At 41.3% G+C, this 15,586-nt stretch overlaps 1 protein-coding gene across 4 annotated transcripts in view; it reads right to left on the bottom strand.

Annotated features, from left to right (window-relative positions):
- Positions 1–8,114: 8,114 nt before the first annotated feature.
- znf618 (zinc finger protein 618) overlaps positions 8,115–15,586 on the bottom strand; it is a 35,732-nt gene continuing 28,260 nt past the window's right edge. For all 4 annotated transcript variants that reach the window (XM_053618479.1, XM_053618480.1, XM_053618477.1 and 1 more), the window contains 2 exons: positions 15,216–15,338; positions 8,115–11,691 (listed from right to left, as the gene is read on the bottom strand). In XM_053618479.1, coding sequence (XP_053474454.1) covers positions 10,160–11,691; positions 15,216–15,338 — 1,655 coding nt within the window. In that variant the 3' untranslated portion in view covers positions 8,115–10,159. The remainder of the gene's footprint in view (positions 11,692–15,215; positions 15,339–15,586) is intronic.

Here is a 15,586-nt window from a genome sequence, read left to right as displayed (position 1 = left end):
CCAAGACAAGTCTCGAGTAAAGACAGACAAGAACCAAGACAAGTCCCGAGTAAAGACAGACGAGAACCAAGACAAGTCCCGAGTAAAGACAGACGAGAACCAAGACAAGTCCCGAGTAAAGACAGACGAGAACCAAGACAAGTCCCGAGTAAAGACAGACAAGAACCAAGACAAGTCCCGAGTAAAGACAGACAAGAACAAAGACAAGTCCCGAGTAAAGACAGACAAGAACCAATACAAGTCTCGAGTAAAGACAGACGAGAACCAAGACAAGTCCCGAGTAAAGACAGACGAGAACCAAGACAAGTCCCGAGTAAAGACAGACAAGAACCAAGACAAGTCCCGAGTAAAGACAGACGAGAACCAAGACAAGTCCCGAGTAAAGACAGACGAGAACCAAGACAAGTCCCGAGTAAAGACAGACAAGAACAAAGACAAGTCCCGAGTAAAGACAGACAAGAACCAATACAAGTCTCGAGTAAAGACAGACAAGAACCAAGACAAGTCCCGAGTAAAGACAGACGAGAACCAAGACAAGTCCCGAGTAAAGACAGACGAGAACCAAGACAAGTCCCGAGTAAAGATAGACGAGAACCAAGACAAGTCCCGAGTAAAGACAGACAAGAACCAAGACAAGTCCCGAGTAAAGACAGACAAGAACAAAGACAAGTCCCGAGTAAAGACAGACAAGAACCAATACAAGTCTCGAGTAAAGACAGACAAGAACCAAGACAAGTCCCGAGTAAAGACAGACAAGAACCAAGACATGTCCCGAGTAAAGACAGACAAGAACCAAGACATGTCCCGAGTAAAGAGACCCAGGTCCCAAGACAAGTCCCAACTACAGAAAGACAAGTCCCGAGACATTTCCCAAGACAAGTGGCTTGTCAGGTTCTAAGTGAAGTCAAACAAGAACCAGTTCAAGTCATATCCCAAGACAAAGTCAGACAGACAAGATACAAAAAAGAAAAAAAAGTCTCAATTAAAGACAGACAAGTCCTGAGACACGTCCCAAGTAAAGACAGACGAGTAGCTGGTCAGATCTTAAGTAAAGACAAACAAGATCTGAGTCAAGTCATAAGTAAAGACAGACAAATCCAGAGACATGGATGAAGACAGACAAGATCCAAGATCCAAGTCTCAATTAGTCAGACAAACCAAAGACAAGTCCTGAGACAACTACTAAGTAAAGACAGACAAGTTCCAATGAAAGAGACTCATCCCAGGTACAGACAGACAAGTCCCGAGACAAATTACAAGTAAAGAAAGATGGGTCTCTTTACAAGTCCCAAATAAAGACAGACAAGAACCAAGACAAGTTCCAAGAGGGAAGTCCCATCAAAAGACAGATCATTCCCAAGACAAGTTCCAAGAGGGAAGTCCCATCAAAAGACAGATCATTCCCAAGACAAGTTCCAAGAGGGAAGTCCCATCAAAAGACAGATCATTCCCAAGACAAGTTCCAAGTAAAGACAGAAAAAATCCTAGGTAAAGACAGACAAGTCCCAAGACATGTGCCAAGTAAAGACGGACTAGACCCAGGTGAGACAAGTAAGGAGAACAAGAACTGAGTCAAGTCACAAGTAAAGGCAAAAAAGTCCAGAGACATGCGCCAAGAAAGATCAAGATCCAAGTCTCAAGTAGACAGACACGACCCAAGACATGTCCCAGGTACAATTCAAATGAACTACGACAAATCCCAATTCAACACAGACAAGTCCCATGAAAAGTCCCAAGTGAAGACACGGAAACCTTGAGAACAATTAAGAACAATAAGATCATTCCACTTTAAAATTTAACACCACAAATAAATTCTAGTGTGTTACATTTATCTCATTGCACAGTTGTTTTTTTTAACAGTTACACATGCCGTTAACGGAAATCTCATAAATACCAAGACTTGATATTGACAGGCCTAGTATAGTGTAGTTAATATTGTCTCCATGTGTTAATAAAATAAAACAAAAAATTGTAGAATCAACTTTGAGGAAATACAGTTGAACAAAATTGACTTATTTTCAATAGCCGATGAAATAAAACGGTTCCGAGTGACAGTCTCGGACCCTACTGTTTATTTTATACCAGACGTTATTATATTAAATACTGGTGTTATAATAGAACATGGAACTAAGCAATTAAAACAGCAGTTAGCACCACAAAAGATGCAGTTTAACGCAGGTTTTAACCGCTTCTTGGCGTGTCCATATGGAGGTGATTAGTGGTCTCATTAGTCGACTCATGTCGAGTGCTGTCACGATGACGTGCCTCCATAAAAAACAAAGACTTGCTGACAAGTTAGCAAGGCTCAGACACCAGCTCCATGACTGAAACGTAGTAATGTGCTGACAATTCAACCGCTCACTTCACTCCAGTCTGCGATATGTCAAATCGGAGTTCGCGAACGATGTACGCTACGTCTCAAATGATATACGTCGCAGATTATGTGCATCCTTCGGTCAAAGGTGGAGAGCGTGGGGTCGAAATGAAAGGGTGTTTTTTTTCCCCCATCAATTAAGGCTGAATATGATGCGTGAGTGTGAGAAAGAGGCCATAAAAAGACCCAGACATCACATGTTTAAACCAATAAAACTCTCAGTTAAGTCCAATTACAGCACTGCCATCGACGCTCACGTTTGGTGAGAGGGTCATGACCGTGATCTCATATCCTGCCTCATGCTTCGCACGGCAACCATTTGCATTTCGTAGTTAAGTACATGACATGTTGGCGGATTTCAGTGTACTCGGTGAACTCGACAAACTACACTACGACTATCTTCCACATGTTTTCGGTCATTCGGTGGAAACTGCCTCGTCCTCGTCCTCGTCCTCGCTCTTGCTGTCAGCTCCTTCGTTTGGATTTCCGCCTCAGTTGGAAGTCGCTTTCAATAAAAGTGGCACGTTAATAAATGTAAATGTAATCATCAGACACTTACTTTCGCACCCACTGTGCCATCAAACCTATGTTCATAGAAATAGCATGGAAATCATTCATTTGCATCCGACTAATGAGGTCTAGAGCTGCAGAATAATTAGACTTTATGAACAGCATTAGCTGATGAAAACACGGCATGATTTTTAAATTTTTTTTTTTGTCGTTCTTAGTAGATGTTGTTTTTCAAAGACGTTTATGAATGATACAGAATATGCTAGCTCTCTGACAGCTTTAGGACTTGAACCCACAACCTTCCGATGAACAGATCATAAGCTGAAAGGAATACTCTTGGTAAATGGTCTGCACTTATATAGCGCTTTTATCCGAAACGCTTTACACTGTGTCTCATTCACCCGTTCACACACACACTCACACACCAATGGGAGCAGAGCCACCATGCAAGGCGCTAACTCGCCATCGGGAGCGACTTGGGGTTCAGAGTCTCATCCAAGGACGCTTCGGGATGTGGAGTCACGTGGGCCGGGAATCGAACCTCCGACCCTACGATTAGTGTACAACCCGCTCTACCACCTGATCCACAGCCGCTGAGATTACAAAACGTATGAGTATGGGCTATTATCACATTTAAAAAATAGATATATATATATATATTAGATGCAGATCCTATGGAGCATCCACCATACGTATCGTCCATGAATGAGCCGTTACTATAGAAACGATAACGCATTAGATCAAAGACATTACTAGGTAAAGCGGTGAATCTGAATAACAGCTGGAACTACTCTCAGAGCTGCTGTTATAGATAATTCATCAACACCTTCTGAGTTGAGAATTTAACAACACTGGGGTAAAAAGAAAGACAAAAAAGCCAGTGAATTGTATTAAAAAGAAGAAGAAGAAGAAGGGGGGATAAAAAAAGATCGTCTTGAATGCACACGAGACAGAAACGTTACGCCACGTGGCAACGTGCCAAAAATGATCCTGAGGCCAAAAACGTAAAAAAGTTTTCATCCGGACAATCTCACACTCACTCACTCACACACACATACACTCACTTGCACACACACACTCACTCACACACACACGTACACACTTCCTCCCTTAAACCGAGGAAGCATAAAGGCTGCAAAAATCAAACCACACTGTAAATCAAGAAACTTTAATTAACATCAGCTTTCTGACTTCCTTAAGAGCGCTTCATTAGTAAGTCATAAATAGATTTTTATGACGCATTCGTTATAAATGCAGACGCCCGGCTCCTGATTTACTGCTTCAGTGATGGGCTCGTGAATTATTACAAAAACATTATCGATAAGTTATTTATGAACCAATAACCCCAGACCAACACTGTCTCCACAAACCAAGGACGTAGCAATGTGAAAACATTCCGGCATTATTGCCCAAGGCTATAAATTGCTCGATCGTTGACGAAATAATTTCCTCTCCGACCTGCGATGGGGGAATAATTGAGAGAACTTTCGCAGCGCTCCTGCTTGTGAGTCTGCCTGAAGGTGGTTGGACAGCGGCATTCTCTCTCTCTCTCTCTGTATGTTTAAGAGATCACGCTGAGAGATTTTTGGCTGCCTCTTGCAGTCATGATGTCATTGCGCAGGGATCGCAGTTCGAAAGGGAAACAGGGTGGAACGCAACAAAACATCAGCCCGTAAGATCAAATAAAAGACAGCAGAAATGTTGAACTCTCGATTCTGATTGGTCAGACGGCGTTGATTCATTTTCTCTGAGCGGCAGCTCCGAGTAGATTTGGATGCGTTTTAAAATCACGGGTTTGTGTTATAATGAGCTCGTTCGAATACGTTATCGTTTCCACGGTAACAACTTACACAGGCTTGGAGAGGGTTCCGAAGAAGTCTCCAGAGTCTTCGTGAAAGAATGTAAGCAACAATGGGGGCAATGGTGGCTCAGTGGTTAAGGTCTGATGCTCAGAAGGTTGTGAGTTCAAACCCCACCACCACAACCAAGCTGCCATTGCTGGGCTCTTGAGCAAGCAACCTTAACCATCAATCACTCAGATGTATGTATGAATGAGATAAGTGTAAGTCGCTCTGGATAAGGGCGTCCTCCAAATACTATAAATGTAAATAACAGGCGCTAACTTGTTTCAAGGATGTTCTACAACATTAAACGTAAATATAAATGGATAAAAAATACAACGCATCATTCTTTAATGACTCAAAACGGGCAAACTGCTGTGGTGTATGAGGAATAAAGCGTTTCAGGAAGTGTGGTTAGAGGAAAACAATCAACTTTGGGGTGGTAACAGTAGCTCCAGCTCATCACACCATTTTGATATCGATTATTTTCCAGTAACAGCACAACAGCGAGTGTTTTAATCATTACTTAACGAATGTACTGAATACAATTAAAGAGAATTCACCCAGGTCAGGATTGATGGAGTTACAGGAAGCGTTCGGACGGTTTAATAATATTTAAGATTTTGCATTGTGTTGTTCTGTTTGACGGTTCTATTATTGAAAGCTCCTACACAGAACCTTTAAGGGTTCTCCCAGAGGTTCACCTAAAATATGGACGCAGGAAGCAAAAAAATAAAAGTCTGTCCTGTGCTGCCCCCTAGTGTCCTTTTTTTGCAGCAATAACAAACTGTTACACGAATACTCAGGGGTTCCCAAACTTTTCCAGGGCAAGGCCCCCCAAATGGCATGAACATTTGACCGAGGCCCACCTTTTGCAAGATGTCTTTAAAACACATTAAAAATACAGACTTCTGAATATATCCCCCCCTTTTTTTAAATTAATAATTACATCTTACATCTTTACTATCCATCCATGGATCCATGGATGGATGGATGGATGGATGTTTACATTACATTACATTAGGAATTGATTGTGTGTGTGTGTGTGGTTGTCTGAGACTGAGAATTTATTTTTCACAGCAAATTGTTGAGGCCCCACGGGCGCCCCCTGGCGGCCCCCACTTTGAAAACCACTGTACTACATGCCTTTTTTTTTTTTTTTTTTAGCTATTTATTTGGCAGATATTTTATGACACACACACACACACACACACACACACACACACACACAAAAACAAACAAACAAAAAAACATCTAAAACTGTAACTGAATCCAATTCAAGCACAGAGCATGTGATTTAAAGTGTTGTTTGAACAACTTTTGGTCCCAAGCCCAGGAGCAAAATGACTACTCTACCATGGGGCCCTGAAATGTTTGAATGAATAAATGAAATAACAAAACATAAAGAACCTACTCGAAAAAATAATCTGATGGTCACTAGCACAATGCCCAATTGACCAAGTTACTGCTTTGAACATATATATTATCCATCCATCCATCCATCCATTTCTGTACCTCTTATCCTACACAGGGTCACAGCAGAGTCTGGAGCCTATCCCAGGAAACTTGGAGCACAAGGATGGGGACAGCCTGGACAGGGTGCCAACCCACAGTAGGGCACAATCACACACACACATTCACACATTACAGACAATTTAGTAACGGCAATCATTGACTAAGGGAGAAAAAAGCCCCTAAAGCACAAGGAGACCACACAAGCTCTCTCTGCCCTACCCCCCCATCAGGATTGTGAATACTGTGAGCGCGCTGTGGTATAATAATGGTTCAATTATAATGCATGAGTTTGAGTATAACAATTTAGAAGGAACATCGTGGTTACCAATCATCTACATTTTTAATGGAATGTAATCATTATTTGGCATCACCTCAAATAATCCCAAGCAACATTCATAATGAATTGATTATGTTACTGGAATCGCATATTAAAAGTCAGGTGCATGATGGTCCACACACACACACACACACACACACACACACACACACACACACACACACGCGCACAAATACATGCATACATACAGAGCAATGCTCATTATAAATATCCAGGATTAGGACACAATGACACAAAGACAACATTCCTGTTTCAGTACGTTTTATTTTCACACAGTACATGATAGAGTCTGAGGATGCTGCACAGCGCTTGGTGTTCTACTGAGAATCAGTAATGAGTTAAAGTTCTATTATTAACCATATATATAGATATAAAAATAGTGCTGCTAAAAAAGTATAAATTAGACCTACTGTTCAAACAAGTCATACACAATCATAAAAATTAAAAAAAAAAAAAAAAAAAACCTACTAAAATAAAATGAAAAGAACTAAAAAAGCAACCATCTGTTTCTTTTTGCACTTAGCAGAAAGGGAAAAAAAATTAATAGTGGGTCCCTAAAATAAGAGTACATTTATTTGTATTTAAATATTGCAAAATGGGAGTATGCTGATGAGAACAATCTGATACTTCCTTGGCAGTCTAAACAAATACGTTCTCCCCTGGATGCACAAAAGCAGAAAATAAAAAATAAAATAAAATAAAAAACAGTACCGGTTTCTGAATTCTGATGAACTCTATTATCAAAGTTGTGTATACAAAAGGAGGTAAGGAGTTTAGCCACTCCCACCATAGCAGGAGCTGAACGGCGCCCTCTTGTGGCTATAAAAAGGAACAACAGGAATAAACATCATCCAGCTCCACTCAAGCTCAAAGATCTTGGAGAAACTTTGTCCAAGCGACACATACATACATACAAACAAACAAAAAAAAAACCAAACAAACATCCATGATGTCCGTACATCTTCAGAACAGCATTACACTTCGAAACTGGTGTGTACAAGACAGAGGGAACTTTATCAAGCTTGGCCATGCCATACAGTTGGGAAGGTTCGTTTTTAATAAGCTCTTCGATTCCATCCTTGAATTATCACTCGAAGATTATAGAAACTAATTATACTATCTTTCTGTTGGGGCTTTTTTTGTTTGTTTTTTGTTTTTGTTTTTTTAGAAATCCAGTGCATTAAAGACAGAACAATTAAAAAAAAAAAAAAAAAATTAAATATGGAAGCTGCATCCAGAACTAAAAGCAGCTGCAATCTATTCAAACCATCTATTCATATTGAACTGAAACAACTTTTTCAACACAGTGAACATCCCAGAATGCAGATTCCTAAGACTTTTTAAATGGCAATTAAATAATACAAATCCTATCCCTAAAGAAGCATAAGAGCGTTGATACACACCAGTGTTGATGCATACCATTTATAGTCAGGACGTTCCTTCAATTAGGATCTATATAAAGATGTTTAAACACTCGAGACAGCCATGTTGTGAAGAAAAAGTGCCAGTTGTGTTTATATTTTCATGGCGGTCTGGGAAAACCACTCGGATGTTGCCGTGGCCGAGACCCAACATCATTTTTTTTTTTTTTTTTTTTGGATTGTTTTGCCTGTAACATACTTTTATACCTTCAAGAAAACATTTAACCCAAAACAACATTTTTTATTTAGACTACTTTATAACCGTCTGCCTGGAAAGATCATGTTTATCAAACATTCTGGTAAAAACAGTCAGCCTGCCTAAAATTGTCTAAAACCTGACTAGCTAAATGTGATTTCCTCACACAGTGAACTTTGATCGAGCCGGTGGATAGAAGTCGTGCCAAAGAAACACGGACGTAAGATTGTAATCGGATACCAGCTGTTAAAATGTCCATAATGCTCCTGAACCACAGCTGGGATTCAATCTTGACAAGCAAATTTCTTTCCGATTCACTTTTGGTGGAAAACTTTTTTAAAAAATGCATACATGCAAAACAGAAACTAAAACCTGTATTCCACCCCCCAGACCACCGCACAAAGTCAGGACGACAGTTTAAAAACAAAAAAAACAAACAAAAAAAAAGTGTATGTTTTAATGTAGTGTTTTTACCTAAAGCAATATCCAGTACAGTAGTTTCAGGGTTAAAGGTCATGCTCAAGAGTCCAACCATTTTCCATGATCTACACTATGCACTCTCTAACAAAGGGCTCTTTATGGGTTTTTGTTGTTTTGTTTTGTTTTGGAATGGACAATGGTTACAGTTTTCCCAAAATGGTACTACTTGGATCCTTTAAAAAGCATTAAAAGGTTTCTCTCAAAGGAAAAAAAAAAAAAAACCTGACGAACCCTTTAGGATGCTAGAATATTTTCTCAAGCGATCTCCACCCATGTGAATATAGCTTCAGATGGTTTCAAATCGGCCTTGCATCGTTTGGATCGTTAATGAGATATTTGGCCTTTATTGGCCATTGTTTACATTGAAACAAAAACACAGGATTTCCCATCTGGACCGTCCGAGTTCAGCAAGAAAACTGTTTACAAGCTAAACCATTTTGGGATTGCGTAAAAGACTCCTTTATATACCGAAGCCGTGTGGGCCAGTGTTTCAAAAACGATTACGTGGTACATCCGCTTCTGAATCTAAACTATTCCGTCTCCATCAAGACAGTCTCACAGCCAAGATAATCAAGATCCTGTAGACTGTGATGATGCACATGATCTGAAGAGCAGGTTGTAGCTCTATAGGTTGGACCCTGCTGTGCTCGGAAGGGGGTTGAATGCACCGACTGCGACGAGAGCGATGCGTTTAGAATAAAATTTGAATATCTGATTCCTCATGCATATGTAGATTCAAACTGTGCAATACATGGCGTCTTCTATCGGTACGGACCATTAAAATTACGGATTTTGAGAAGCATATATTAAAAACAGCAAATTATTCAGTCAAACGAGTGGAAGCGAGCACCCAGTGAAGAACTCTCATTTAGAAACACTGAAATAAGAAATGCACATAGGTTACCTGAAATAATTTCCAAGACCTGATAACTAAGAGGTCATTTGTACAGCAAGAAAAGCAAAGTAGATTAATTATCTTTCGGCAGCGCAGGAGGAGAAAGAAAGAAAAAAAAAAATGGACAATTCAGGCAGGATAACAGGGACAAACAGTCTAGGAGTCTAATTGAAAAAAATGAAAGAAACTAATTGAAAAAGGAAAAATAAAGATGATGCATACAGTGTGGTCCATGTTTTGGTTTAGATGGTTCAAGCATTGACGACAAAAGTTTATATCCACGTTTTAGGGCTTATCTTTTTCGCTGCTAGGTTACCAAGGGCAGTAGAAAGTTGAGGTTTGAGGTGTGTGTAGGTGATATCTGCTCAATAATGTATTGCTCCACAGCAGTCGTCCACAAAAAGAACTCGTTAACTGCACGTCGTTCGTAGACATTGATCCAGAAATAGGTTTTCGCTCCAGAATAAGAGATCCAACCAAGGATGTAAAGAAAGCTACAAAGTAAACCTAGACCAGAGTCTAGTTACTAAATACTTTAGTGTGTCTTTCACAATGGAGTCAGTAGTGCTGGCTGGTGGCCTTGCTCTACCTCAGGCAAAATTGCACTTGAGGAAGACGAGTTTGTTCATTTCCTCAGCCGTGACCTCGCGCTTCCTCTTTAGGGCGAAGGTCTGCTCACAGATGCTGATGCATTCGCTGCGGACACCCATGGCGGGCACTGCCAGGAGCCACAAAGCCAAACGGGACAACTTGGGATATCTGTCCATAACGGAGCTCCAGTACTGGAAGAGATCCCCTGTCGATTGGAAGAGCGGTTCACCCAGGTACTGGAACAGTTCCTTCCGAACCTGTGGATCCTCAGCAGCGCAGGATGGCCTGTCTATCCCGCAATCCATGCGCCCTCGCTTGGGACCAGCTGGCCCGTCGCTCTCCCGCTCATCCCCTGAGATCCCAGACGGGCCTCCACTCGCTGGTTCCTTCATGCTGACAGCCATGTCACATACCCTGGAGATAATCTCCTCATGCTGGTATCCAGGGACTGGTCGGAGCTTGAGCTGTGGGTCCAGGATCATAGCCACTTGGTGGACCCTCTCAACCTTGAAGTTTTCCTTTAATGCTTCCAGGAAGTAGTGGCAGAGCTTGCTGCCAGCACCTGCCTCACCAGCCTTGGAGGTAAAGAGTTTCTCCAGGCGAAGGTAGGAGGGGAGCACCTGCTGAAGTGTGGGCCAACGATCACCCCCCAGCTCCTGTGCTGCCTGGCGCAAGGGTGCAAGCAGTGAGGCTAGCGTGCTGAGAAGGTGCTTGTTGAGGCCTTGTAGAAGCGGTGCTGTGCTTTTGCAGCGGCCGTACACTTCACATATGGCCTCGAAGTTCTCATGGACCTTGAGCAATGCCTCAGCGGTGAAATCCCAACAGGGTGGTGGCGGAGACTCATCTGTGGCCTTGCTGTCTCGATTAAAGCTACTGCTTCCAGCTATGTCACGACATGTTGCCAGAAGTTCTCCAAGTTCATGCAGGCCCCTGGCCTGAAGGCTACGTCGCCCAAGAACGGCCTGAATAGTGGCTGAGAGAGAGCATCCAGCACACCGCAAGCTAAGGCTGGACCTGCCGCAACTCGGTAACAGTGACAAACGTGGCTCTGTGACATAAACTGTGCGGATTTCTGACATGACGAACTCAGAAAGGACATTCTGGACCCAGTGATGGACATGCTCCGGACCCTCCCTTATAGAAGACTCTTTAATTCCTAGCACGTAACGTCGAAGCCGAACCCCCTCCACCTGATACGCCGTTAGCACGTAGCAGGAATCCGGCCCAATAGTCTGTGAATGACAGGTCACAGCAATGCCTAAGGAGGAGTTTGATCCGAGCGCACAGGTCACTTTCACTTTGACCTGGTTATACATGCGAGGAAGCTGCTTCAGGGCTAAAGTGCTCATGTCTCCGAGAGCATCGCGGATGGAATAAGCGCCATGGCGGGAGCCTGTGTCCACTAGAGTTTGGGCCAGCTTGAGGAAGTCCTTGCTGCTGAGTACACCAAGGAGACCCAAATCGGTACACATCATGCGCAACAAGCGTTCAGCCACCTGCTGCCGCTCCTTCTCCGGAAGCAATCTGTTCTCTACGATAAAACAGAAGAAGCAACAAGTTAAAAGAAGGTTCTGTTTGGACAGACCAATGCTTATTTTTCCAGGGAATGGAAATAAACAGGGAATGTTTTTCCATGGAAGCGAAAAAGGTTTTGCAAAGCCCTTGACGATATCAGATCCCTTTCAATTTTGATTTGGCTCACATTCCTAAATCCACACAGTCGTTTCAGCAAAGGATTGTGTGTCGTGTCCTAACACACATTTCATGCCCCAACACACTCGTTTCGATCAGTTTACAACATCTGGAGTATCATGGGATGATTTCGAGCTTTTCTGCTTTTTCCTAGGAAAATCAGAAAGCGTTCACGGAATTGCCAGGTGCTGTTGAAACGAACACAGGAAGACAAAAATGAGTGTTTGTGGGGGAATTATTATTATCCTCACTAGGTGGTACAAACCCAAAACCTATAATGCTATTACTCTGCGAATGAGTAGATACTTTAGCCGGCATAACACATCAAATGGACTCGACGACTTCTTTTTTGAGGCCTAAAATAGTTCTTTCAGACCACGACACACCAACCCAATGCAGAAAAAGTAGCACTAAACAAGTTCGACTGTGGTGCAAACTTTTGCACGAGATGCTAAGCAACTTGCGGTGTAGACGATAAAAGAGTTGCAGCATACATTCTCTGTATGCGAGACAGAAATTAAGACCCAGTATTGCAGAAAGTCAAATCCTAGGTCTCTAATATCACATTACTGTACTAAGGACCACAAACCCTATGGATACAAGTACCAATATCTATAGAGAAATACTACTTATTACAATTTGTTGCTAGTTTCTGGGCAGCATAGGGATACGGTGATCTGTGCTGATGCCTACAAGGCTCTGCCTTAAGCTCGGGTTACTGTCCGTTCCCCCGGAGTCCATATGGGTTTACGAAGGGTTCTCCAGTTTCCTTGCACATCCAAAAAAACACCCTGGCTATGCTAAATTGCATTGCCACAAGGTGTGTATCAGCATGTCCATTGTGCCCCATGATGGACTGGTATTCCCAATTCATGCCCGGTGTACCCAGTGACCCTGATCAGGATAAAGCACTTCTTGAAAATGGTCCGAGGTACCGTTTTTCATCCCACTGTAAATCCGTTCGAAGGATCTCTGCATATTTTTGATGAAATAAAAGCTAGCTAAAGTTCAGAAATGTTTAGTTGTTGAAAGATGAGATAAAAGTGCGAGTTCCCTCTTGAGTGTCTTTTGCTTGCTTGGCTTATTTCCATTTCTCTTCTCATACACTGATGACTCGCTACACTGGAAATCACCAGTAGCTTACGACGCCAATTCAGCATGCTCAATCAGCAGAACCGGTGCTAAATCATCCAAGACACACTACTAAAACAAGTATGGGCTAGTAGTGGTGCACCAGAGCTTTTATATATTATATATATTGGGTTTTTTTTTTTTTTGTTTTGGTAAGACCTACACTGAAATACTAAGTTGATCAGATATTAGTTTTGGTATTCAGTGATTTTTCTCTCTTATCAAAAGGTGTGGAATCTCAGGCCATGGTTTGATCTTGAAATATTCCTGTAGCCTTCACCGCTGTAGGACTGGCTCAAGTGAAATAACAGACTCTTATGAAATATCCCCAGACTCCCATAAAATTTCAGCCTGAACAATTTTTGACAGCATAATTAGTTCAGGGCTTACTATAAGTTAGGAGATAGGATTTTGTTTTATAATTGGATTGAATCGGACAAATCTTTATTAGAAATAAATAAATTAATTAATTTTTAAAAAAGGGCAAATCAAAAGCAAATTTTAAGGTTGTACTCCGATCCAAAAACGAGAAATAAGATCTGTATGTTTCACCCAGCGTACACAAACTCTCAATATGCTGAAAAGCAAATTTCATAAAAATGGACCTGCATATCTGAATCCTTATTAAATAATATTTTCACATTTTCTCTACAGGTGCATGAAGTTTGAAACCAGGTACTGTAAATTTAATCCAGATTCTTTAGATGGATGTTTTTTTTTTTTAATTATTATTATTATTATTATTATTATTATTGGAACATTACACTATGTAACAATTTTTTTCTTCCTATTATTCCTAATTGCGTATACTGCAAAAAATATAGAAAATGGCTATTATTCCCCTCAAACTTTGCTTTTGTGACCAGGACGCTGGTATTTTGAAATCGACCCATTTTCATTGAGAAAACTAATTAATTTGAGTCTTTTCGCTCATATAAAATCAGAAAAAATAGGTACATTTTAAAATATATGTTTTTTTTTTTACTTAAAAGAATATTACAACAGACATTGCTAGAGGCCCTGAAGTATGATGTGTATGGCTAGGAGACTTCAAAATGGTGACCCTAACCCTAGGAGGTTTTTATGAAGTTTCCCTGCTGTCTTTGGTAATGCGCCTTGGTGTCCCTGTTGTCCCAAAGATAAAGGTGGGACAGGACACAGCAGACCGAGTTCGCTGTGGGGAGGAACAACGTCAAGAGAGAGCCAACTGGAAGGTCGCAATTCAAGACTTCTTTCCTAAGCTGTCTGAGGCAAAAGTCAAAGCCGGTGTCTTGGTCAGACGACAGATAAGAAGATCCTGGAGTGCGAGGAATTCCCCATGAAGCTCACTATGAAGGAGAAAGCGGCTTGGAACGGATTTGTCGCAGTGGTCCGAGGTTTCCCGGGCAATCATAAAGCCGTAAAATCTACGTGGAGCTGGTTGAGACTCCGGTGAAGAACTACGGAACAATGAGCCGCAGGATGTTTCTGAAAGTCCATATCCTTGATGCTAATCGTTATAAATTCAAGGAGAACATGGGAACGTGCTCAGAGGAGCAAGGCAAGCACTTCCACCAGGATATACTAGACTTTGAACGCCGCTACCAAGGACAATATAACGAGAACATAATGGGAGACTACATTCGGGGGCAGCTCCGTGAGATTTATTTACAATTTTTTTTTTAATGAAAATTACTCACTTCTGTATCTTCATATATATACACTTTAGTATAAATAAATAAAAAATTGTAACTAATAACTTTGATTCGTATGGTGTTTTTTTCTAACTTTTGAACAATTTCAAAAGGTATAAGCAATTAGAAAACAACACGTACTACCCAGGAACAAAAAAAAAAAAAAAAAAAAAAAAAACCACACTACATCCAGTTATACGGAAATATTTTACCTCAAAAAAGTACAGAATAATTTTCCAATGTGTTTATACACGTCATTATTAACATTCAGGTACAAAACTTTCAACGTTGATGACCAAAATGACAGAGAAATCATTTCTGAACACAGTATAGGAATATTCTTGACACACAAAATTTTACAGTTTTGTGGTATTTTTTGTATGAATCCAAATGATGTCATATCTTAAATCAATCAATCAAACAAACAAAACCCCCCAAGATGTCCAGTAGAAGAAAGGGTTTAAAAATAGACAATGAATAACGATCTATATTTATATCTTAGCTATTTGTGGGTATTAAACAGAGATGGAAAGACTGTGATGGAGGAGTATGTACTCACGGTACGAAGATGGGATGTGGTTCCTCTGGGCCGGCTGAGGCGATTTCCACGTCTGCTCCTGGGAAGGTGCGGGGGCTTGACACGCTTTAGCCGAGTCCTCTTTAGTGTGATTCTCGTTATCCGCTGCAACATCACAAACACCGCACGTTACGCATGGCACGTCTTCATGGAAATGTCCGATAGTTTAAATAGCGACATGGCATTTATGACCAACAGAGTGAGCACTTCAACTAGAATACGTGTATTAAATTGCGCCAATTTTACACTCTTGCACTCGGGGGGGTGGGGGGGGCTGGGACGGATTTGGGTGGTACACCGTGAAATAAATCGTACAGCACTTTCCACGTGAGTAAGGGTTAACACCGCACAGA

The sequence above is a fragment of the Ictalurus furcatus genome, chromosome 28, assembly GCF_023375685.1.
Source record: "Ictalurus furcatus strain D&B chromosome 28, Billie_1.0, whole genome shotgun sequence".
NCBI lineage: Eukaryota > Metazoa > Chordata > Actinopteri > Siluriformes > Ictaluridae > Ictalurus > Ictalurus furcatus.
The sequence above is the reverse complement of the archived record's forward strand: the minus strand, read 5'-3'. Positions and strand labels throughout refer to the sequence as shown.